At 47.7% G+C, this 24,302-nt stretch overlaps 2 protein-coding genes across 9 annotated transcripts in view; both read left to right on the forward strand.

Moving 5' to 3' along the window:
• The first annotated feature begins 23 nt into the window (after positions 1-23).
• On the forward strand, positions 24-16,173 carry LOC110485448 (far upstream element-binding protein 2-like). 6 transcript variants are annotated; one of them, XM_036949008.1, is made up of 21 exons: positions 24-314; positions 1,478-1,589; positions 1,760-1,819; positions 1,917-1,953; positions 2,095-2,153; positions 2,245-2,328; positions 3,235-3,292; positions 3,579-3,750; positions 4,235-4,333; positions 5,522-5,638; positions 6,060-6,162; positions 6,351-6,356; positions 6,734-6,739; positions 6,988-6,993; positions 7,199-7,323; positions 11,777-12,082; positions 12,193-12,308; positions 13,649-13,743; positions 13,922-14,131; positions 14,591-14,763; positions 15,050-16,173. In XM_036949008.1, exons 1-21 carry the CDS (start codon positions 228-230, stop codon positions 15,056-15,058), a joined length of 2,040 nt encoding a protein of 679 aa, XP_036804903.1. In that variant the 5' UTR covers positions 24-227; the 3' UTR covers positions 15,059-16,173. The 6 variants fall into 6 exon arrangements, with proteins under 6 accessions (XP_036804903.1, XP_036804906.1, XP_036804904.1 ...); XM_036949011.1 differs by having other exon boundaries at positions 25-314; positions 2,245-2,316; XM_036949009.1 differs by lacking the exon at positions 6,988-6,993 and having other exon boundaries at positions 25-314.
• Positions 16,174-16,334: 161 nt separating this feature from the next.
• Positions 16,335-24,302, forward strand: part of LOC110512743 (DDB1- and CUL4-associated factor 15-like) — a 59,940-nt gene continuing 51,972 nt past the window's right edge. The window contains exons 1-5 of one of the 3 annotated variants that reach the window (XM_036949016.1): positions 16,335-16,501; positions 17,384-17,481; positions 20,288-20,426; positions 21,297-21,403; positions 21,872-22,014. In XM_036949016.1, coding sequence (XP_036804911.1) covers positions 16,409-16,501; positions 17,384-17,481; positions 20,288-20,426; positions 21,297-21,403; positions 21,872-22,014 — 580 coding nt within the window. In that variant the 5' untranslated portion in view covers positions 16,335-16,408. The remainder of the gene's footprint in view (positions 16,502-17,383; positions 17,482-20,287; positions 20,427-21,296; positions 21,404-21,871; positions 22,015-24,302) is intronic. The other 2 variants (XM_036949014.1, XM_036949015.1) reach the window with 2 other exon arrangements.

The following is a 24,302-nucleotide window of genomic DNA, read 5'->3' on the forward strand; positions in this document are numbered from 1 at the left end:
CAGTAAACCAGTAAGATTTGTGTCTGTAATTCTTCACCGCCTCCTTCGCAATCACCGATTGGTTACTTTAGGAGGGAAGACTGCTAGAAGGTTTGATGCCCACTTTCTGCGCCCTCCCCACACTTCGCCTTTCTCATCTTCCCGCTTCTGCGCAACTCTGCTCGGCCTAACTACCTGTCCAAACCCCCCGTGTGTGTCTGTGTATTTTCCCCAAGAGAGCAAGCAGCATGTCGGACTACGGCTCACCCGGGGCCGGAGCGGGCGCTGGAGGCAAAAAAGATGCTTTCGCGGACGCCGTGCAGCGAGCCAGACAGGTAAGGTCGGAGCAATAGCGAGACTGGGGCACTGACCCAAGCCAGTCTGTTGTGTGCGCTAGCTACGATGCTAGGCTAACTAGCTAGCTTGCAACGAGGCCGTCGATGGGTTACTCGAATCGATGCGACCGACCGGCTTGGTGTGTGGGTGAAATCAAAATGCGAAAAAACCTAGATTTGAACCTCATGTTGGTGTACGCATGTGTGGCTTTGTTTTTAATATTAGCTAACGTTAAACGTTTGAGTTCGGTAGCACCACAAGGTTTACGCTAGCTAGAGTGCTACCGTTAGCTGGTGAGGCTAGCTGATAGTGTTCTCGGCGTGGCGATGCTTTCCTTGTTCTAGATAGCAGCTAGCCAACAAGCCCCAAACACCGACACTAACCTTACCGTTAGGTGCCTGGATAGCAAGCTAACTAATGTTGGTGATTACGAAAAGCCCTCAATTTATATTCCAATAGACCTACCATTTAGTGAGTAGTTAACTAGTTAGTCATCAATCATTTAACGTGGCTAGCGTTAGCTTTAAGTTTGGTAACTAGCTAGCGCCAGCAGACTATCATTAACTTATTAAGGTAGTAGCTAGCTAGTTCAATAACGTTAGCTAATGAGGTAGACGTTTCCACATGGAACCTGCGATGCAAACTTTTCCAAAACAGTCAAATTTTGTCGGCCAGTGTTTCAGAATAGCTAACTTGCATAGCTAGTGGGACACAAACACGCTCTAGCTAGTGTTAACGTTAGCTACTGCCGACAGGTCTGTGATACGAATTAGGCCAGTATCTCCAAACGAGATCCTCTTATCCCAGTCTGGCAGCTACCTGGACTAACCCCGGGTGTAGAAAATAACTACCGAGTCTAGGTCTGCTTCTCAAATGGCACCACAGGGATCTGGTCAAAGTAGTCCATTATCGGGACTATAGAGTGCTGTTTGGGATCCAACCCAGCTATTGTGTAATAAAGGGATGCGGGATGGTACATGGTTTGTGTAGAGGTGATGTACTTGGGCAGCTACAGATCTAGGATCGGGCTACCAGCTCCAGATTCAAACCTGGGGAAGATTATACAAAATGGTCCATATATCACCATCTTGGGCCAAATTCATTCTCTCTGGGCGCTCACACAATGCATTTGAATGGGATACATGCTGTGTGTGTTCCCTAGATTGCAGCTAAGATCGGAGGAGATGCCGGACCTCCAAGTAACAATGGAGGAGCAGCAGGAGGAGGAGAGGGCTTCCCGTTCCAAACACTGAAACGCTCTCTGGAGGATGGAGGTAGGAGACCAGGGGAGGGCAACACAGAGGCACAGGGACCAACACACACAGAGTAATACACACGGAGGAGAACCGAGACACACACATGCACTGTGTACACACAGAGGATCATGTTCCCGGAGCCTTACTTCAGGATGGTATTGAGGTTCATGTTTTTCCTGTTTTATCAGACCAACCAGATGCCAAGAAGATGTCTTCCCAGGGGGACAGAGACTCAGCCACTGCTTTGTGTACGTATACCTAACAGACCGTCTCTTGTCTCTGCCTATCCTCTCACATTCATCGGTTGCTTTCTATTGGTTGTTAATCCATTACTCTTCCCTGTAGCTATCGGAGCTCAGCTCGCTGCCCTGTCTCAGCAAAGGTATTAATAGAAGGATGTTTTTTTTTCCGTTTTGACTGTCTTGTATATTTTGCTGTGTTTGATTCCCTGGTGTTTTGGGCTTGTTATGAAGGATAAGCATTCATTCCTCCTTTCTCTCCTTTCTCCCTCTTTTCTCTTCAGTGTCAGACCCTCCACTATGACAGAGGAGTACAGAGTGCCAGACGGCATGGTCGGACTCAGTGAGTACACACACCGTATCGCTTGGGCTCACACAGAGAAGCTGTTCACGCATACTATGATAAAATGACTTCACGGCTTGTTTCTCCACAGTCATTGGTCGAGGGGGCGAGCAGATCAACAAGATCCAGCAGGACTCGGGCTGCAAGGTCCAGATCGCTCCAGGTGAGCAACTAGGTGCTCACCTCTCTTTATATACTACCTCTACTATCTCAGCACGCAGCCCAGATGGCACCCTATTCCCTATATAGTGCACTACTTTAGACCAGAGCCCTATTCCCTATATAGTGCACTACTTTAGACTAGAGCCCTATTCCCTATATAGTGCACTACTTTAGACCAGAGCGATGGCCATTATTATGCCTGATAAAAGGGCACTGTGTTCTGATTGGCTCTCGCAACAAAGGCATGCTGTTGTCCTTGTGCACGTGACATTAAAACGTGGGACTATCCGGCACTTCTTTTGACCAGGGCCTTGAGCAAATATAGTGCACTTCTTTGGACAAGAGCAATGACCTTTTTTTAGGGTGCTACTCTAGGCCAGCGCCCTGGTCAAAAATAGAGCATTACATTTGGCTGGAGCATATGCCTTTATCGTGCACTACTTTTCACCGGGGCCCATAGGGCTCTGTTAGTGCACTACTTTTCACCAGGGGCCATAGAGCTCTGTTAGTGCACTACTTTTCACCAGGGGCCATAGGGCCCTGTTAGTGCACTACTTTTCACCAGGGGCCATAGAGCTCTGTTAGTGCACTACTTTTCACCGGGGCCCATAGGGCTCTGTTAGTGCACTACTTTTCACCGGGGCCCATAGGGCTCTGTTAGTGCACTACTTTTCACCAGGGCCCATAGGGCTCTGTTAGTGCACTACTTTTCACCAGGGCCCATAGGGCTCTGTTAGTGCACTACTTTTCACCAGGGGCCATAGGGCTCTGTTAGTGCACTACTTTTCACCAGGGCCCATAGGGCTCTGTTAGTGCACTTTGTAAGTAATAGGGTGCCAATTGGGATGCATTTGTAGTCTGCCAGTGAGACCGATGTTGTTTACTTGTTGATGTTTACTTGTTGTTGTTTGTGTTTCAGACAGTGGTGGCATGCCAGAGAGGAGCGTCTCCCTCACAGGAAACCCTGACGCCATCGCGTAAGACACAAAGTCATGTCCCCATAGGGCCCTGGTCTAATGTAATGCACTACACAGGGAATAGGGCTCTGGTCTAAAGTAGTGCCCTACATAGGGAGTAGGGTGCCATTTGGAAGTATCCCTTGTAGCTGTGTGGCACGATTAGGATTCTGTAGTTTTTCCTAGTTGTTTGATCTCAATTAGAAAAATTCTGGGCGCTGGCATAGGGGCCATGTTAAGTGTTTCTGATCATTACACAACTCTTTCTAACGACTTGCCCCCCTCCCTGTCTTTTCCTCCTCTTCAGGAAAGCCAAGATGTTTCTGGATGAGATTGTATCTCGGGGGCGCGGTGCTCCTTCCTCTTCTTTCCACGAGTCGACCAATGGGCAGAGTGGCTCCATGCAGGAGATGATGATCCCAGCTGGCAAGGCCGGCCTAATCATCGGCAAGGGAGGAGAGACCATCAAACAACTGCAGGTACACATTGGGAAGTTGTATAGTTGAAGCCTCTGGTCCAGGGGGTGTACTGGTACATCAGGCTGCCTCACCCTACAGAAACAGGAGATAGACTAGTGTCCTGTCCAGGGGGTGTACTGGTACATCAAATATCTGTACAGGAGAACGAATCAGAACACAGCTACTAATATAATGGGAGGGAAGTACTAGGAAACCAACACTATACATGGGGAGGCTCGTCAGATAGATAGATAGATATATATAGAGATAGATATATAGATATATAGATATAGATATAGATATATAGATATAGATATATAGATATAGATATAGATATAGATATAGATATAGATATAGAGATATATAGATAGAGATATAGAGATATATAGATATATAGATATATAGATATGTATGTGTGTGTGTGTATATATATGTATGTATGTATGTATGTATGTATGTATGTATGTATGTGTGTATATATGACAGATGTATCTCTTCCCTGTAGGAGCGTGCTGGAGTGAAGATGATCCTCATCCAAGATGGTTCCCAGCCACCCAACATGGACAAACCCCTGCGCATCATCGGAGACCCCTACAAAGTACAGGTAAACAACCCTGTTGCACGTACTGCGTACACCACACGCCCCCGTTGCACGTACTGCGTACACCACACGCCCCCGTTGCACGTACTGCGTTCACCACACGCCCCTGTTGCACGTACTGCGTACACCACACGCCCCCGTTGCACGTACTGCGTACACCACACGTACTGCGTTCACCACACGCCCCTGTTGCACGTACTGCTTACACCACACGCCCCCGTTGCACGTACTGCGTTCACCACACGCCCCCGTTGCACGTACTGCGTACACCACACGCCCCCGTTGCACGTACTGCGTACACCACACGCCCCCGTTGCACGTACTGCGTACACCACACGTACTGCGTACACCACACGCCCCCGTTGCACGTACTGCGTACACCACCCGCCCCCGTTGCACGTACTGCGTACACCACACGTACTGCGTACACCACCCGCCCCCGTTGCACGTACTGCGTACACCACACGCCCCCGTTGCACGTACTGCGTACACCACACGCCCCCGTTGCACGTACTGCGTACACCACACGCCCCCGTTGCACGTACTGTGTACACCACACGCCCCCGTTGCACGTACTGTGTACACCACACGCCCCCGTTGCACGTACTGTGTACACCACACGCCCCCGTTGCACGTACTGTGTACACCACACGCCCCCGTTGCACGTACTGCGTACACCACACGTACTGCGTACGCCCCCGTTGCACGTACTGCGTACACCACACGCCCCTGTTGCACGTACTGCGTACACCACACGTACTGCGTACACCACCCGCCCCCGTTGCACGTACTGCGTACACCACCCGCCCCCGTTGCACGTACTGCGTACACCACACGTACTGCGTACACCACACGCCCCCGTTGCACGTACTGTGTACACCACACGCCCCCGTTGCACGTACTGTGTACACCACCCGCCCCCGTTGCACGTACTGCGTACACCACACGCCCCCGTTGCACGTACTGCGTACACCACACGTACTGCGTACACCACCCGCCCCCGTTGCACGTACTGCGTACACCACACGCCCCCGTTGCACGTACTGCGTACACCACACGCCCCCATTGCACGTACTGCGTACACCACACGTACTGCATTCCTGGATATGGGGCTGGTTGTCTCTGATATTATGCCAGGTAGTACTGTCTGACTTGATCAACCTCTCTTACTTTCCCTCTCTCTCTCTGCAGCAAGCGAAGGAGCTGGTGAATGAGATTCTGAGAGAGAGGGATCACGCTGGCTTTGGAGACCGAAACAATTTTGGCAACCAAATGGGGGGAGGCGGTGGTGGAGGAGGAGGCATGGATGTGAGTAGGATCTCTTAATGTTTATGAGATGGATTCAACTTGATTGTAGTTGGAAGTCTGACTGGATTTGGACAGAGCTGTGGAGGTCAAACTCCCCCAGTTGCTTCTCTCTATCTGTGTGTTAACCGCACCTTCCACCATGGCACAGGGAAGGCAGCCCTGAGGGGTTAAACCCATAGACTTAGATTGACTAGAAGGTTAAATAGAACATGTGACAGCAGCATCATTGACCTGATTGAGAATGCCCCTTCTACTCGTTCTAAGTCTATGGTTAAACGTTGTAGAATGACTGTGGCGTTGCAGCCCCGTTTAGTAACGAGCCTCGACTAGAACTCTGTTGAACGTCTTCGCCTCATCAGTATCGTGTGTTTCAGTTTGGCCAGATGCCTTTTCCTCATTAAGGTGTCTTTTCATTGGCCAGGTGCCCGTGCCCCGCCACTCTGTGGGAGTTGTGATTGGTCGAAGTGGAGAGATGATCAAGAAGATCCAGGCAGACGCTGGAGTTAGGATACAGTTCAAACCAGGTGAGGATCACACACACACACACACACGACTTCCTGCTACGGAAAACGACCTTCTGTTCTTGTTCAGCCAGTCCCTGTATCTCCCCCTTAAACCCTGCTTCAGTTGTTATAATCACTATGGTAATTCTCTCCCTCTTTTTGTTCTCTCTCCCTCCCTCCCCCCCCCCCCCCCCCCCTCTCTCTATCAGATGAAGGTACATGACCGTATAAGATTCAAACCCACACCTACAACAGATTTAACATATTTCTATCATAGGAAACATTAGTATTTTATGATGGAGTGTTTTTTTACACGTGATCATAGGTCCAGGAGAAACAAACTGATCTCAGACCTCCTGTTAGTCCCACAACATTTAAATAAGTCACTTGACTGTGGGGCGAACCTGGGGCGTGTTCAGTATAGCCCCACCGTAACAAAACGGTTTGCAGCTGGGAACTCCAGTCTGTTGTTATGGGACGAGTCCAGGTAGCGCCGTCCCGTTTTGACCCTGCTTCAGTTGAGTGTTATGATCACTATGGTAACTCTCCCTCTCTTTGTCCCCCTCCCCCCCTTTCTCTCTCCCTCTGTCAGATGAAGGTACAGGACTGTATATGAAACTTAAACACCACACACACTTACATACACAACAGATTGAAGTGTTTCTATCGGGTCAGAAAGGGCATGTTAGTACACCTCCTCTTAGAGGTGCCAATCTGGTAGCAACTTCCTGTCTTGACTCTGCTTCAGCTGAGTGTTGTGAGCAGTATGGTAACTCTCTCCTTCTTTTTCTCCCTCCCCCTCTCTCCCTTCCCCCTCTCTCCCTCTCTCTCTTCCCCCTCTGTCAGATGAAGGTACAGACCCGTATAAGAGACATTTATACTGGAACCTTTTGGTTTAAACAATGATCGTTATGATGACTCTTTCTCATCTTTTTTGCTCGATCTGTCTTTCTTTCGCGGCGATCTGTGCTTCCCTCCATCTTTCTCTCGTTGTCTTTCGATCGCTCTCTCTCCCCTCTTGCTGCCTCCCTTCCCCCTCCTCCCCTCCTCTCTCTAGATGACGGTGCAGGTCCTGATAAGATAGCCCACATCATGGGCCCTCCAGACCGCTGTGAGCATGCTGCCTCCATCATCAACGAGCTGCTGCAGAGCATCAGAGTCAGGGAGGACGGAGGACAGGGGGTACGTACACTACCCGCTACAGGCTGACACATGGGAGGGCAGGGGGTACGTACACTACCCTCTACAGGCTGACACATGGGAGGGCAGGGGGTACGTACACTACCCGCTACAGGCTGACACATGGGAGGGCAGGGGGTCCGTACACTACCCTCTAGGGGAAACACTGAGCAAGGGGAAACACTGAGTTAAATATAAGATGGGGCAGAGGTATGGACAGGTGAGACTTTCTGGTCTTGAGAAGGAGAGATGTCTCGAAGGCCGGATCTGAAATGTGCCCGTAGCATTTTTCCTGTTTTGTTGCTTTACAACCTGGAATTTAAATTAGATTTTTATTTGGATTTCATGTAATGGACATACACAAAATAGTCAATTGTTGAAGTGAAATGAAAAAGATGACTTGTTCAAAAACATAAACACTGGGAAAGTGGTGCGTGTATTCACCTCCTTTACTATGAAGCCCCTAAATAAGATCTGGTGCCACTGATTACCTTCAGAAGTCACATACTTAGACTGCACTCAGGTGGACTTTATTTAACTTAGTGTCACGTGATCTCAGTGTGTGTGTGTATACACCTGTTCTGAAAGGCCCCAGAGTCTGCAACACCACTAAGCAAGAGGCACCATGAAGACCAAGGAGCTCTCCAAACAGGTCAGATCAGGGTTGGGTTATATAAACATATCAGTCATTTTTAACATCCCACAGAGCACCGTTTTAAATCTTATTAAAACATGGAAAGAACCACAAAACGCAGGATTCAAGATTTCGTGCTTTTCTGATAAATAATTATTATAGAATTCTTGTCACTATTATAGAATTCTAGAATTCTTATATGGAAATAATATTTGAAAAATGTGTTGAGTAGAAACCCGAAGTGGGTGGCCAGCAGAGATGGATGGATGGATGGGTTGGGCTGAGGGAGTGGAGAGGGATGGGCTGAGGGAGTGGAGAGGGATGGGCTGAGGGAGTGGAGAGGGATGGGCTGAGGGAGTGGAGAGGGATGGGCTGAGGGAGTGGAGAGGGATGGGCTGAGGGAGTGGAGAGGGATGGGCTGAGGGAGTGGAGAGGGATGGGCTGAGGGAGTGGAGAGGGATGGGCTGAGGGAGTGGAGAGGGATGGGCTGAGGGATGTGGAGAGGGATGGGCTGAGGGATGTGGAGAGGGATGGGCTGAGGGATGTGGAGAGGGATGGGCTGAGGGATGTGGAGAGGGATGGGCTGAGGGATGTGGAGAGGGATGGGCTGAGGGATGTGGAGAGGGATGGGCTGAGGGATGTGGAGAGGGATGGGCTGAGGGATGTGGAGAGGGATGGGCTGAGGGATGTGGAGAGGGATGGGCTGAGGGATGTGGAGAGGGATGGGCTGAGGGATGTGGAGAGGGATGGGCTGAGGGATGTGGAGAGGGGTGGGCTGAGGGATGTGGAGAGGGGTGGGCTGAGGGATGTGGAGAGGGATGGGCTGAGGGATGTGGAGAGGGATGGGCTGAGGGATGTGGAGAGGGATGGGCTGAGGGATGTGGAGAGGGATGGGCTGAGGGATGTGGAGAGGGATGGGCTGAGGGATGTGGAGAGGGATGGGCTGTAGTTGCTGAGGGAGTGGAGATGGATGGGATGAGGGTTGTTATGTGGGACTGTAGTTGCTCTGCGGGAGATGGAATGATGGTCAAAGATCAAAGTCAAAACATAATAAAAAGTCCGTTTGAATGACACGGAGGAGCAGTGTTTTTACAGCCAATGCCGGTTTGCCCGAGACTGCTGCCATGCAGGTGTTTGGACACATGCATATACACACACTCTCATTCAAATAAACACATACAAGAACACACATACATGTAATGGTGCCAGACATGTAATGGTGCCAGACATGTAATGGTGCCAGACATGTAATGGTGCCAGACATGCACACAAACATACAGTTGGCATTGCTGTTAGAACTTTAGTTGTCCTTTTAAAACATGTTTTTATTGTTTTGCTGTTGTCTTTCTCTCCTTGGTTCATTCTCTTGGTTGTTGGTGCATTGGGGGGTTCTTGGGGAAAGGAATCAATTGTCTTTTTCTGCTTGGGGTGGGACTGTGGGAGTGGTCCTGAATGGTTGAGGGACGGCTATTGGGTAGGACTGTGGGAGTGGTCCTGAATGGTTGAGGGACAGCTATTGGGTAGGACTGTGGGAGTGGTCCTGAATGGTTGAGGGACAGCTATTGGGGACCTGTGGGGGATCTTGGAGGGTTCGGGTAATGTTGTTGGCCTTGAGCAGGGCATTGTCCCTGGATGCTTCTGTGTTGCTCTGAATGGGAGTCAGTTGGATGACTGGTATGATGTAGTTGTTGAGCGGCTTCACTGCAAGTATATTGTATGTTTCGGATATTCAAATTATTATTTATTTATTTATTTTACAAAAAGTGGCACCACAACAAACCTGCCAAGAGGGCTGCCCACCAAAACTCAGACCACGCAAAGAGGGCATTAATCAGAGGCGCAATTAAGAGACCAAAGATAAGCCTGAAGTAGCTGCAAAGCTCCACTGGAGATTGGAGTATCTGTCCATAGGACCACTTTAAGCCGTACGCTCCACAGAGCTGGGCTTTACGGAAGAGTGGCCAGAAAAAAGGCCATTGCTTAAAGAAAAAAAATAAGTGAACATGTTTGGTGTTCACAAATTCATGTGGGAGACTCCCCAAATATATGGAAGAAGGCACCCTGGTTGGATGAGACTAAAATTGAGCTTTTTGGCTTTTAAAGAAAACGCTACGTCTGGTGCAAACCCAACACCTCATCACCCTGAGAACATCATCCCCACAGTGAAGCGTGGTGGTAGCATCATGCTGTGGGGATGTTTTTCATCGGCAGGGACTGGAAAACTGGTCAGAATTGAAGGAATGATGGATGGCATTAAATACAGGGAACTTCTTGAGGTAAAACTGTTTCAGTCTTCCAGAGATTTGAGACCGGGACGGAGGTTCACCTTCCAGAAGGACAATGACCCTAGCATACTGCTAAAGCAACACTCGAGTGGTTTTAAGGGGGTACATTTTAAATGTCTTGGAATGGCCTAGTCAAATCCCAGACCTTAATCCAATTGAGAATCTGTGGTATGACTTAAAGATTGCTGTACACCAGCGGAACCCATCCAACTTGAATGCGCTGGGGAGGTTTTGTCTTGAAGAATGGGCTAAAATCCCCGTGGCTCGATGTGCCAAGCTTATAGAGACATACCCCAAGAGACTTGCTGCAAAAAGTGGGGGGGTGAATAGTTATGCTCAAGTTTATATATTTTTTTGTCTTATTTCTTTGTTTCACAAAACAAAAAAATGCATCTTCAAAATGGTAGGCATGTTGTAAATCAAATGATACAAACCCCCCAAAATCTATTTTAATTCCAGGTTGTAAGGCAACAAAATAGTAAAAATGCCAAGGGGGGGTGAATACTTTTGCAAGCCACTGCACATCAAGTCTCCCCACTATTCCCCTTCTAGTTTCTCCTTGACATTTTTGTATTTATTAATACATTTCTTTGAAGGGGACATTTTCTGTCAATGTGCCAGATTTGGCCAGCGGGCACATGTTCAGCTTTAGTCCTCGGGCAGATGGATAAAAATTACACTTCCCATCTGAAACCGTTCAGAACAGTTTCGGACATTTTGTGACAGTTTTGGTGTTCAGCCAAGTTTTTAAAAAAAATGTTTTTTTTATAAATGTATCAAAAACAAACATTCTTCGCTCAGCTGTTTGTGCACCACATTTTCTCGGGCTGAAGTTCAGCATTCGACATCTACGTCCCTTCATTGGTCAATAGTAGAGAATCTTCATTGGTCAATAGTAGAGAATCTTCATTGGTCAATAGTAGAGAATCTTCATTGGTCAACAGTAGAGAATCTTCATTGGTCAATAGTAGAGAATCTTCATTGGTCAACAGTAGAGAATCTTCATTGGTCAACAGTAGAGAATCTTCATTGGTCAACAGTAGAGAATCTTCATTGGTCAACAGTAGAGAATCTTCATTGGTCAACAGTAGAGAATCTTCATTGGTCAACAGTAGAGAATCTTCATTGGTCAACAGTAGAGAATCTTCATTGGTCAACAGTAGAGAATCTTCATTGGTCAACAGTAGAGATTCTTCATTGGTCAACAGTAGAGATTCTTCATTGGTCAATAGTAGAGAATCTTCATTGAACTGTTGTCTATAGACGACTTGTTTTTCTGCACATTTTTTCACTTGCAAAATACCACACAAAACATCTTAGTTAGATGCAACTCAGATCTATGCAAAAATGTCAAATGATTTTTTTTTGAGTAATCTTAGATTTATATCAAGACTATTTTTGAGGAAGTGTGTACTGGCTACGGAGTCTACAAATGGACAAATAGTACTACTGGCACTTTGCGGTTTTCAAGCGAAGGTCTTTAAAAGGTAGTATGTGAGCGCCGTCGTGCGGAAGCCTTTACCTGTCTCTTCTCCAGGGTCCTCCAGGTCCACCAGGCACGGGGGGGATGCCTCAGGGTGGCCATGGCAGGGGGCGAGGCCAGGGCAACTGGGGCGGTCCTCCGGGAGGTGAAGTCACCTTCTCTATCCCCGCCCACAAATGCGGCCTGGTGATTGGTCGGGGTGGCGAGAACGTCAAGGCCATCAACCAGCAGACGGGGGCTTTCGTGGAGATCTCGCGTCAGCCGCCGCCCAACGGGGACCCCAACTTCAAACTGTTCATCATCAGGGGGTCCCCTCAACAGATAGATCACGCCAAGCAGCTCATAGAGGACAAGATCGAGGTACGGGAGGACGGACGCGTGTCAACACACATTTAAACCACCCAGTGTATCATTTAATAGTCCCACGTGACCTGTCAATGGAATTAATGGTTTCCTCTCTGCCCCTCTAGGCTCCTCTGTGTCCTCTAGGGGGGGGTCCTGGGGGACCTGGTCCAGCTGGTCCAATGGGCCCCTACAACCCCAACCCTTACAACCCAGGGCCTGGTGGCCCCGGAGGACCCCCGCAGTAAGTACACCAACCATGCATCCCACACACACAGTAGATATAGCACCTACTGGACATAAAGGCTAGGTGCTATAGCACCTACTGGACGTAAAGGCTAGTGCTATAGCACCTACTGGACATAAAGGCTAGTGCTATAGCACCTACTGGACATAAAGGCTAGTGCTATAGCACCTGCTGGACATAAAGGCTAGTGCTATAGTACCTGCTGGACATAAAGGCTAGTGCTATAGCACCTACTGGACATAAAGGCTAGGTGCTATAGCACCTACTGGACATAAAGGCTAGGTGCTATAGCACCTACTGGACATAAAGGCTAGGTGCTATAGCACCTACTGGACATAAAGGCTAGTGCTATAGCACCTACTGGACATAAAGGCTAGGTGCTATAGCACCTACTGGACATAAAGGCTAGGTGCTATAGCACCTACTGGACATAAAGGCTAGGTGCTATAGCACCTACTGGACATAAAGGCTAGGTGCTATAGCACCTACTGGACATAAAGGCTAGGTGCTATAGCACCTACTGGACATAAAGGCTAGGTGCTATAGCACCTACTGGACATAAAGGCTAGGTGCTATAGCACCTACTGGACATAAAGGCTAGGTGCTATAGCACCTACTGGACATAAAGGCTAGGTGCTATAGCACCTACTGGACATAAAGGCTAGGTGCTATAGCACCTACTGGACATAAAGGCTAGGTGCTATAGCACCTGCTGGACATAAAGGCTAGGTGCTATAGCACCTGCTGGACATAAAGGCTAGGTGATATAGCACCTGCTGGACATAAAGGCTAGGTGCTATAGCATAAAGGCTAGGTGCTAGTTTGCATCGCTACAGTCTGTTATACATCCATACACATAAAAGAAGGGGTCTATTGTTCGTACGGTGAGCAGCTCTGATCCCTTTTTTTTAATTATTATTATTTTTATTTTACCCTTATTTAACCAGGCAAGTCAGTTAAGAACAAATTCTTATTTTCAATGACGGCCTGGGAACAGTGGGTTAACTGCCTTGTTCAGGGGCAGAACGACAGATTTGTACCTTGTCAGCTCGGGGGTTTGAACTCGCAACCTTCCGGTTACTAGTCCAACGCTCTAACCACTAGGCTACCCTGCCGCCCCCCCTGTGCTGTTGAGGGATTTTTATGGCTCAAAATGTTTGATTTATATCCCCATTTGTCTGTCATGTACATTGTATGTTATTTACATTTCTTCCTCTGAATAAAACAAGGCCACATGTTATTTAAAGCCAATGGGTATCATGCATTTTGGTGTGTTTGTGATGTGTTGGAAGACTTAGAAAGATATGAAGTGTTTTATTGTTCTCCTCTCTCTCCAGTGGTGGCCCCCCAGGTGGGCATGGTTATGGGGCCCCTCAGGGCTGGGGAAACACCTTCCAGCAGTGGCAGGCCCCTGGAGGGCCACACGACCCCAGTGAGTAGACACGGCTTCATATACACTGGTCTGGAACTCTCAGGCACTTTCCCTCCTGGTCAATACATTTTTCCCTGGCCTGTCCTCAACGCTCTTTCCTCTTTAACCTTCTCATTTCCTCTCCTCACTTTTACCTTCTCCTCCCTTTCAACCCTCTTTCTCTAATCTTCCCCCCCAGACAAGGCAGCAGCAGACCCCAATGCAGCGTGGGCAGCCTACTATGCGCAGTACTACCAGCAGCAGCCAGGGGGCGCCATGCCGGGCCAGGCCCCCAACGCCCCAGCAGCCGCCCCAGTCCAGGCAGACCCCTCCCAGGCAGCCCAGACCCCTGGAGGCCAGCCAGACTACACCAAGGCCTGGGAGGAGTATTACAAGAAGATGGGCATGGGTAAGATCATCGCCATGGTTATGATCATCGCCATGGTTATGATCATCGCCATGGTTATATTGACTTTACAATGACATGTCCTATAGTTCAATAACAATGTATCACTAGAAACAAAACACAGAAGAAATAAGAAATAATAGTGGATACATTTAGTAAAAATAAACCTCTAGATAATCACAGCTGGGTCAGCGCTTGCGAAACGGCGGCCATCTTGATCCAGAAGACATCCGCTAGTACTGTCCAGTCTCAGGAGAGCCTGTGTCACTAGAAAAGAACTGACAGGCCTTCACACTGTATAGAGTCCTTCTACATGCCACCTTTTTTAATGGACACGTTTCATCCAGAAGATGTCCTCAGATTTATTTCTATACAACAGAATTGTGATCATCAAATACTATTTTCTTGTCCAAGTTCTTGATCTTAAAACCTGATCCGCTTTCCCTCCCTGTCTCTCCTCAGCCCAGCCCGGTGGAGGTGCTGCAGCAGCGCCGGCTGCAGCCGTGGCCGGGGGAGGAGCCGGCGGACAGCAGGACTACAGTGCAGCCTGGGCTGAGTACTACAGGCAGCAGGCGGCCTTCTACGGCCCTGGAGGGGCTCCGGGACAGGCTGCCACCCCACAGCAAGGACAACAGGTAACACACACACACCACTCAGCCAGGACAACAGGTCACACACACACACCACTCAGCCAGGACAACAGGTCACACACACACCACTCAGCCAGGACAACAGGTAACACACACACACACACCACTCAGCCAGGACAACGGGTAACACACACACACACACACACACACACACACCACTCAGCCAGGACAACAGGTCACACACACACCACTCAGCCAGGACAACAGGTCACAAATTTCATAGAAATCTGGGAACACTGGACAGTTACTTGAACTTCTCTCTCTCTCCCAGGCCCAGTGAACCAAATCCAGCCAGTCTCAAGCCTGTTAGATGCGGACCGGGAGGACTGTCTCTTCACTGCAGCCTCATCCCATCCAGCTCTCTGGACTTTTTAAATGTTTTCTTCTGGGTTTAAGTAATTCAAAAAATGTCTGGTTTTGACGGAAGCAAAACCTTAATTCCCTCCCTCCAATACACTCCCAGTACCCTCCCTCTTATCCCAGTACCCCTTCTTCTCTTCCCCTAAAAATTCCCCTTGTTTTTCTTTTTTACAAAAACTGAAAAATAACAAATTCTACAATTTTTTTATTATTTTTTTGCTGATGAAATGATTGAACAACTAGGTAGGGTTGTTTTTCCTTTGTCCTCACCCTTCACCCCAACCCCTAGTGTCTGCCTGTCCTCTCCCTGCATCCCAACTAGTGTCTGCCTGTCCTCACCCTGTACCCCAACTAGTGTCTGAGGAGGGGAAGAGAAGAAGAGGGGAAGATGGTAAAGAGCTCCTGCTCATTGGCCTCGCTAATACCCATCTGTAAAATACATGGACTCGCACTTCTGTCATTTGTTTGTTTTTCCTGAGGAATAAACTGTCGTCTAGCAGTACTTTGGAGTATAACTATTACTAATATTCAGCATCAGTTTGTAAAAACGAGTTGTTTTTTTGCAAGCAAAAGGATATTTTTTTGCTTTTTAGGCTTTTATTTTCATTTTTAAATAACGTCTAGTTCAGTTAAAACATTCCCTGTGTTGATGAAGTAGCAGCATTTTTTTCCCCCCTCCCCCCACCCACTTATAATTTTACTTAGTTCATATTTTTCAGTAACTAAAGGGTGGGCCTGGGTTTGTGTGCCTGTGCGACTGACTGTGTGTACAAGCCCCTGTTTCTATGGATGCTTGCTACAGTGTGTGCCTGCTTGTTATGTTGGTTGTTTTGGCACAGTTTGTGTCCCCGAGGCCCCCGTCCCCTTGCTGACTTCAGATCAGATTGCTGCATCATCAGATGGGATACCTTTTATTTTTCCTCGTGTTCCAAGAAGTCGTTATGTGTTGTATGCCTTTTTTTTTTTTTTTTTTTTACTTTTTACTGCTTGTTTTTAAAAACTTCACAATAAAAAAAATAAATAAGTATTGAGATACTTGGAGGATTGAATGTTTTGTTGCACATAGTTTCAACAATATCACTACAAACTTAATTTGTGACAAAAACAATCATATTGTTCACCCTATAACCAATCACATGCTGGGAGATTTGTTTTCGTTTTTGACTTACGTTCATGTATGCCAATCGGACTGCTCGCACCATGATCGAGAACCAATGGGAAGACCATGGGTCGGAAGGTAGGCGGGGCCTAGTCAACACTACGGCGGAAAATGGCGCCCAGCTCGAAATCAGAAAAGGACGGTAACAAACAAACGCAGAGAAAACACAAAGAACATGTCGTTAAGCTTCTGAACCGTGGAAAGGTATGCAACAAACTAGACAAGAGAATGGCACAAGCATGGCTTTGACGAAGAATGTGAAGTCGCAGGGTCAATGTCTCGATAGTGCCAGACCCTGCGGATGCTAGCTAGTTAACGCGTTTTTAAGCACCAACGTTAGCTAGCAGGCTGACTCGTTAACAAGCCACCTTGGCCAAAACCTAGCTACCATCTATGATAACTAAGTTATCCAGCTGGTTGCTATATTGTGTGAGGGAATGTTGCTAGCTAGTTAACCGTCTACCCCAAGCCACTTAGCTAGCTAACGTTTGTTGAACCGAGCAGTAAGCCAGCTAGCGCACGTTACCTGTTTATTTCGCATTCACTAACGCAACAAGCTAACGCGCCAATTGACTAGTTTTGCATTTGTAGTCGCCGCTTGCTATTTCAGATCACTATGCACGGCATGATTCCTCTGTGTTGCAATGTTTTTCAATTCTGGTCTTGGGGACTGCTGGCCTTCTGTTTCAGCTAACGTTAAAGGTGATGCTGATCAGCGAGTTAAATCAGGTGTTAATGTTGATTTAGAACAAAACCATGCAGTGTACACCCTAGAGACCTGGATGACAGAACACTGCTGGGTAGGTGTGTAGGTAGAGTGGTTAAGACTGGTTTCCTGGACTGCTACCAAGCCTCATCCGAGTGCTGTGCGTTATTAAGCATCTCAGGGTAGGTGCTGATCTGAGGTCCCTCCTGTCCAAGTAATCTTACCCATAATCTGAAAGGCAAAACGGATTCTAAATCCGCTCGACTACTCTGAGATGGTTATACACACGACCCCCTGGACTAACAAGCTGTTTCAATGGAGGTTATTTATTGGGTACGTTGACCACTTTTCACTAACTTTCCACGTCCTCTCTCCTATAGTTGTCTGGCCAGTATTCTCAGCGCTTGTTCCGGAAACTACCCCCGCGCGTCTGTGTTCCCCTGAAGAACATAGTCAGCGAGGAGTTCCTCAGAGCAGGGTGAGTGTTTTGGAAGAGTGTCTTTCTACAATGTAGAAAATAGTGATAATGACGACAAAAAACTTGAGTGAGTAGGTGTGTCCTAACTTTACACAGATACTGTGTGTGTGTGTGTATATACAGTACCAGTCAAAAGTTTGGGTTTTATTTGTACTGTTTTCTACATTGTATAATAACAGTGAAGACATCAAAACTATGAAATAACACATGGAATCATATAGTAACCAAAAAATATACATATATTTGAGATTCTTCAAAGTAGCCACCCTTTGCTTGGTGACAGCTTTGCACACTCTTGGCATTCTCTCAACCAGCAACAGTCTCGAAGGAGTTCCCACATATGCTGAGCACTTGTTGGATGCTTTTCCTTCGCTCTGCCATTCAACTCATCCCAAACCATCTCAATTGGGTTGAGGTTGGGTGATCTGATGCAGCACGCCATCACTTTCCTTCTTGGTCTAATAGCCCTAACACATCTTAAAGGTGTGTTTTGGGTCATTGTTGTGTTAAAAAACAAATGATAGTCCCACTAAGTGCAAACCAGATGGCATGGCATATCTCTGCAGAATGCTGTGGTAGCCCTGCTAGTTCAGTGTGCCTTGAATTCTAAATAAATCACAGACAGTGTCACCAGCAAAGCACCATCACAACACCACCTCTGTTTCACAGTGGGAACCATACATATGGAGATCATCCGTTCACCTACTCTGCGTCTTACAAAGACACAGCGGTTGTAACCAAACATCTCAAATTTTGACTCATCAGACCAAAGGACAGATTACCACCGGTCTAATGTCCATTACTCGTGTTTCTTGGCCCAAGCAAGTCTCATCTTCTTATTGGTGTCCTTTAGTATTGGTTTCTTTGCAGCAATTCAACCATGAAGGCCTGATTCACAGTCTCCTCTGAACAGTTGATGTTGAAATGTCTGTTACTTGAACTCTGTGAAGCATATATTTGGGCTGCAATTTCTGAGGCTGTTAAGTCAATTTAACTTATTCTCTGCAACAGAGGTAACTCAGGTCCTTCCTTTCCTGTGGCGGTCCTCATGAGAGCCAGTTTCATCATAGTGCTTCATGGTTTTTGCGACTGCACATGAAGAAACTTTCAAAGTTCTTGACATTTTCCAGATTGAGTAAACCTTCATGTCTTAAAGGAATGATGGATTGTCATTTGTCTTTGCTTATTTGAGCTGTTCTTGCCCAAATATGGACTTGGTCTTTCCCAAATAGGGTTATGTTCTGTATGTCACCCCTACCTCGTCACAACACAACTGATTGGATCAAACACTTTAAGAAGGAAAGAAATTCCACAAAATAACTTAACAAGGCACACCTGTTAATTGAAGCTGGTTGAGAGAATGCCAAGTGTGCAAAGCTGTCACCAAGGCAAAGGGTGGCTACTTTGAAGAATCTCAAATATAAAATATATTTTGATTTGTTCATCACTTTTTGGGGGGGGGTTTACTACATGATTCCATATGTGTTATTTCATAGTTTTGTTGTCTTCACTATAATTCCACAATAAAATAAAGAAAAACCCTGGGATGAGTAGGTGTTCAAACCTTTGACTGTTGCTGTGTATATGTATATACACTACAGTTCAAAAGTTTGGGGTCACTTATACATTTCTGCCCAGAAGGCCAGCATCCCGGAGTCGCCTCTTCACTGTTGACGTTGAGACTGGTGTTTTGCGGGTACTATTTAATGAAGCTGCCAGTTGAGGACTTGTGAGGTGTCTGTTTCTCAAACTAGACACTCTAATGTACTTGTCTTCTTGCTCAGTTGTGCACCGGGGCCTCCCACTCCTCTTTCAATTCTGGTTAGAGCCAGTTTGCGATCATTACTGGCTGAATCCAAGGCTTGACATAACAGAATGCTGCGACCGAAGGGAGAAGAGACAACCAATTTGCTAGTTACAGCATCAGCGGGCGCTCTGGGAAGAGCGGAGAGTGCAATGGCAGTTTGCCAGTTAACTTACAGCAGCGCGTCCCCTGAATGATAACGAAGAGGTAACGTTAGGGGAGAAGCCTGACCACGGAGACTGGGGTGAAGAGGTAACGTTAGGTGAGAAGCCTGACTACGGAGACGGGGGTGGTTAGGTGAGAAGCCTGACCACGGAGACTGGGGTGAAGAGGTAACGTTAGGTGAGAAGCCTGACCACGGAGACTGGGGTGAAGAGGTAACGTTAGGTGAGAAGCCTGTCCACGGAGACAGGGGTGAAGAGGTAATGTTAGGTGAGAAGCCTGACCACGGAGACTGGGGTGAAGAGGTAACGTTAGGTGAGAAGCCTGTCCACGGAGACGGGGGTGAAGAGGTAACGTTAGGTGAGAAGCCTGACCACGGAGACGGGGGTGAAGAGGTAACGTTAGGTGAGAAGCCTGACCACGGAGACTGGGGTGAAGAGGTAACGTTAGGTGAGAAGCCTGACCACGGAGACGGGGGTGAAGAGGTAACGTTAGGTGAGAAGCCTGACCACGGAGACTGGGGTGAAGAGGTAACGTTAGGTAAGAAGCCTGACTACGGAGACGGGGGTGAAGAGGTAACATTAGGTGAGAAGGTGAAGCGTACTTCCTGAACTGTAACCGAAAAAACAACTGTCATTTGTAAAGTTTGAGGTGAGGGAAAAAGTGTGGCGGAACAAGTATTGTTAGCATTGTTAAGTATCTTGCCATCTGGATGGAATTCTCTGTTAGCGAACCAGAGAAATGTTGAGCAACATTGAGCCAACTAAACTAGTCATTTAAATCATCTCCACACACACCTTGTGTCCCCACTCTCACACCCCTCCCTCTCTCTTGTTCCAGACACATCTTCCTGGGGTTCACTAAGTGTGGTCGTTACGTGTTGTCCTACACCAGTGACTGTGGAGAGGACGATGACTTCTCCTTCTACACCTATCACCTCTACTGGTGGGAGTTCAACCTACACAGCAGACTCAAACAGGTAGGTTGGACCGTCCGTGTGGCCTGAAGGGATGTGGGCCTGTAGAGCAGACCTACTATGGGCTGACTGGAAGTGGTCTCCAGTCCTTATAGCAGTAATGAGGTGGATGATGTGTTGCTGATTGGCCTGTCAACAGTTACACCAGCTACAATGGAGAGGAGATGGAGATGATTTCATCCCTCCTTCATCATTCTGTTGTCCCATTGTGCCCTTTTTTAAAACGTATCATCTCTTAATCTCTCTTCTCTCTCTCCACCTCCTCTCTCTCCACCCACCTCTCCATCCACCTCCTCTCTCTCCATCCACCTCCTCTCTCTCCACCTCCTCCTCTCTCTCCACCTCCTCCTCTCTCTCCATCCACCTCCTCTCTCTCCATCCACCTCCTCTCTCTCCATCCACCTCCTCTCTCTCCATCCACCTCTTTCTCCATCCACCTCCTCTCTCTCCATCCACCTCCTCTCTCTCCATCCACCTCCTCTCTCTCCATCCACCTCCTCTCTCTCCATCCACCTCCTCTCTCTCCATCCACCTCCTCTCTCTCCATCCACCTCCTCTCTCTCCATCCACCTCCTCTCGCTCCATCCACCTCCTCTCGCTCCATCCACCTCCTCTCGCTCCATCCACCTCCTCTCGCTCCATCCACCTCCTCTCTCTCCATCCACCTCCTCTCTCTCCATCCCCCCTCCTCTCTCTCCATCCCCCCTCCTCTCTCTCCATCCCCCCTCCTCTCTCTCCATCCCCCTCCTCTCTCTCCATCCCCCTCCTCTCTCTCCACCCACCTCCTCTCTCTCTCCACCCACCTCCTCTCTCTCTCCACCCACCTCCTCTCTCTCTCCATCCACCTCCTCTCTCTCCACCCACCTCCCTCAGGTGCACCATGTGCGTCTGTTTACAGGTGAGGACATCTACAGTGATCTCTACCTGACAGTGTGTGAGTGGCCCAACGACCACTCCAAGATCGTCATCTTTGGCTTCAAGTAAGACATCAAGCCAGCGTACATTTGGTCTTTGTAGAGATGATGTCTGTGATCAGATCAGTGACTGGACATTTCTGCACGTTCTCTCTCTCTCTCTCCCTCCCTCATCTCTCTTTTCCCTCCAACATCCCTACACTCTACCCACCCTTCCCCATACTCTCTCTCTCTCTCCCTCCCTCATCTCTCTTTTCCCTCCAACATCCCTACACTCTACCCACCCTTCCCCATACTCTCTCTCTCTCTCCCTCCCTCATCTCTCTTTTCCCTCCAACACCCCTACACTCTACCCACCCTTCCCCATACTCTCTCTCTCCCTCCCTCATCTCTCTTTTCCCTCCAACACCCCTACACTCTACCCACCCTTCCCCATACTCTCTCTCTCCCTCCCTCATCTCTCTTTTCCCTCCAACACCCCTACACTCTACCCACCCTTCCCCATACTCTTCTCTCTCCCCCTCTCTGTGTCAGTACTCGTAGCTCCAGCTCAGTGTTGATGAATCTGATGATGAGTGATGAGAACAACAGAGATATCTACATCACCATCGCCTCCATGCCTCCTCTCAGACCCTGCTCTCAGTGCTGCCCTCCAAATACCTCTACCATACGCACAGGTACACGCATACATACATACACACATACACACATATACACATACACACACACATACACACACACACACACATATACACATATACACACATGGCTATATGTTGAACAGTCTCTCTCTCTCTCTCTAGGTAGTGGAGAGTGTCTGGAACATGGTCTCTCTCTAGGTAGTGGAGAGTGTCTGGAACATGGTTATATGTTGAACAGTATCTCTCTCTCTAGGTAGTGGAGAGTGTCTGGAACATGGTTATATGTTGAACAGTCTCTCTCTCTCTCTCTCTAGGTAGTGGAGAGTGTCTGGAACATGGTTATATGTTGAACAGTCTCTCTCTCTAGGTAGTGGAGAGTGTCTGGAACATGGCTATATGTTGAACAGTCTCTCTCTAGGTAGTGGAGAGTGTCTGGAACATGGTTATATGTTGAACAGTCTCTCTCTAGGTAGTGGATAGTGTCTGGAACATGGTCTCTCTCTCTAGGTAGTGGAGAGTGTCTGGAACATGGCTATATGTTGAACAGTCTCTCTCTAGGTAGTGGAGAGTGTCTGGAACATGGTTATATGTTGAACAGTCTCTCTCTAGGTAGTGGATAGTGTCTGGAACATGGTCTCTCTCTCTAGGTAGTGGAGAGTGTCTGGAACATGGCTATATGTTGAACAGTCTCTCTCTAGGTAGTGGAGAGTGTCTGGAACATGGTTATATGTTGAACAGTCTCTCTCTAGGTAGTGGATAGTGTCTGGAACATGGTCTCTCTCTCTAGGTAGTGGAGAGTGTCTGGAACATGGCTATATGTTGAACAGTCTCTCTCTCTCTAGGTAGTGGAGAGTGTCTGGAACATGGCTATATGTTGAACAGTCTCTCTCTAGGTAGTGGAGAGTGTCTTGAACATGGTTATATGTTGAACAGTCTCTAGGTAGTGGAGAGTGTCTGGAACATGGCTATATGTTGAACAGTCTCTCTCTCTCTAGGTAGTGGAGAGTGTCTGGAACATGGTTATATGTTGAACAGTCTCTCTCTCTCTAGGTAGTGGAGAGTGTCTGGAACATGGCTATATGTTGAACAGTCTCTCTCTCTAGGTAGTGGAGAGTGTCTGGAACATGGCTATATGTTGAACAGTCTCTCTAGGTAGTGGAGAGTGTCTGGAACATGGTTATATGTTGAACAGTCTCTCTCTCTCTAGGTAGTGGAGAGTGTCTGGAACATGGCTATATGTTGAACAGTCTCTCTCTCTAGGTAGTGGAGAGTGTCTGGAACATGGCTATATGTTGAACAGTCTCTCTCTAGGTAGTGGAGAGTGTCTGGAACATGGTTATATGTTGAACAGTCTCTCTCTCTCTCTAGGTAGTGGAGAGTGTCTGGAACATGGTTATATGTTGAACAGTCTCTCTCTCTAGGTAGTGGAGAGTGTCTGGAACATGGCTATATGTTGAACAGTCTCTCTCTCTCTCTAGGTAGTGGAGAGTGTCTGGAACATGGTCTCTCTCTCTAGGTAGTGGATAGTGTCTGGAACATGGCTATATGTTGAACAGTCTCTCTCTAGGTAGTGGAGTGTCTGGAACATGGTTATATGTTGAACAGTCTCTCTCTCTCTAGGTAGTGGATAGTGTCTGGAACATGGCTATATGTTGAACAGTCTCTCTCTAGGTAGTGGAGTGTCTGGAACATGGTTATATGTTGAACAGTCTCTCTCTCTCTAGGTAGTGGAGAGTGTCTGGAACATGGTTATATGTTGAACAGTCTCTCTCTCTAGGTAGTGGAGAGTGTCTGGAACATGGCTATATGTTGAACAGTCTCTCTCTAGGTAGTGGAGAGTGTCTGGAACATGGTTATATGTTGAACAGTCTCTCTCTAGGTAGTGGATAGTGTCTGGAACATGGTCTCTCTCTCTAGGTAGTGGAGAGTGTCTGGAACATGGCTATATGTTGAACAGTCTCTCTCTAGGTAGTGGAGAGTGTCTGGAACATGGTTATATGTTGAACAGTCTCTCTCTAGGTAGTGGATAGTGTCTGGAACATGGTCTCTCTCTCTAGGTAGTGGAGAGTGTCTGGAACATGGCTATATGTTGAACAGTCTCTCTCTAGGTAGTGGAGAGTGTCTGGAACATGGTTATATGTTGAACAGTCTCTCTCTAGGTAGTGGATAGTGTCTGGAACATGGTCTCTCTCTCTAGGTAGTGGAGAGTGTCTGGAACATGGCTATATGTTGAACAGTCTCTCTCTCTCTAGGTAGTGGAGAGTGTCTGGAACATGGCTATATGTTGAACAGTCTCTCTCTAGGTAGTGGAGAGTGTCTTGAAC

This window comes from Oncorhynchus mykiss, chromosome 17 (assembly GCF_013265735.2).
Source record: "Oncorhynchus mykiss isolate Arlee chromosome 17, USDA_OmykA_1.1, whole genome shotgun sequence".
NCBI lineage: Eukaryota > Metazoa > Chordata > Actinopteri > Salmoniformes > Salmonidae > Oncorhynchus > Oncorhynchus mykiss.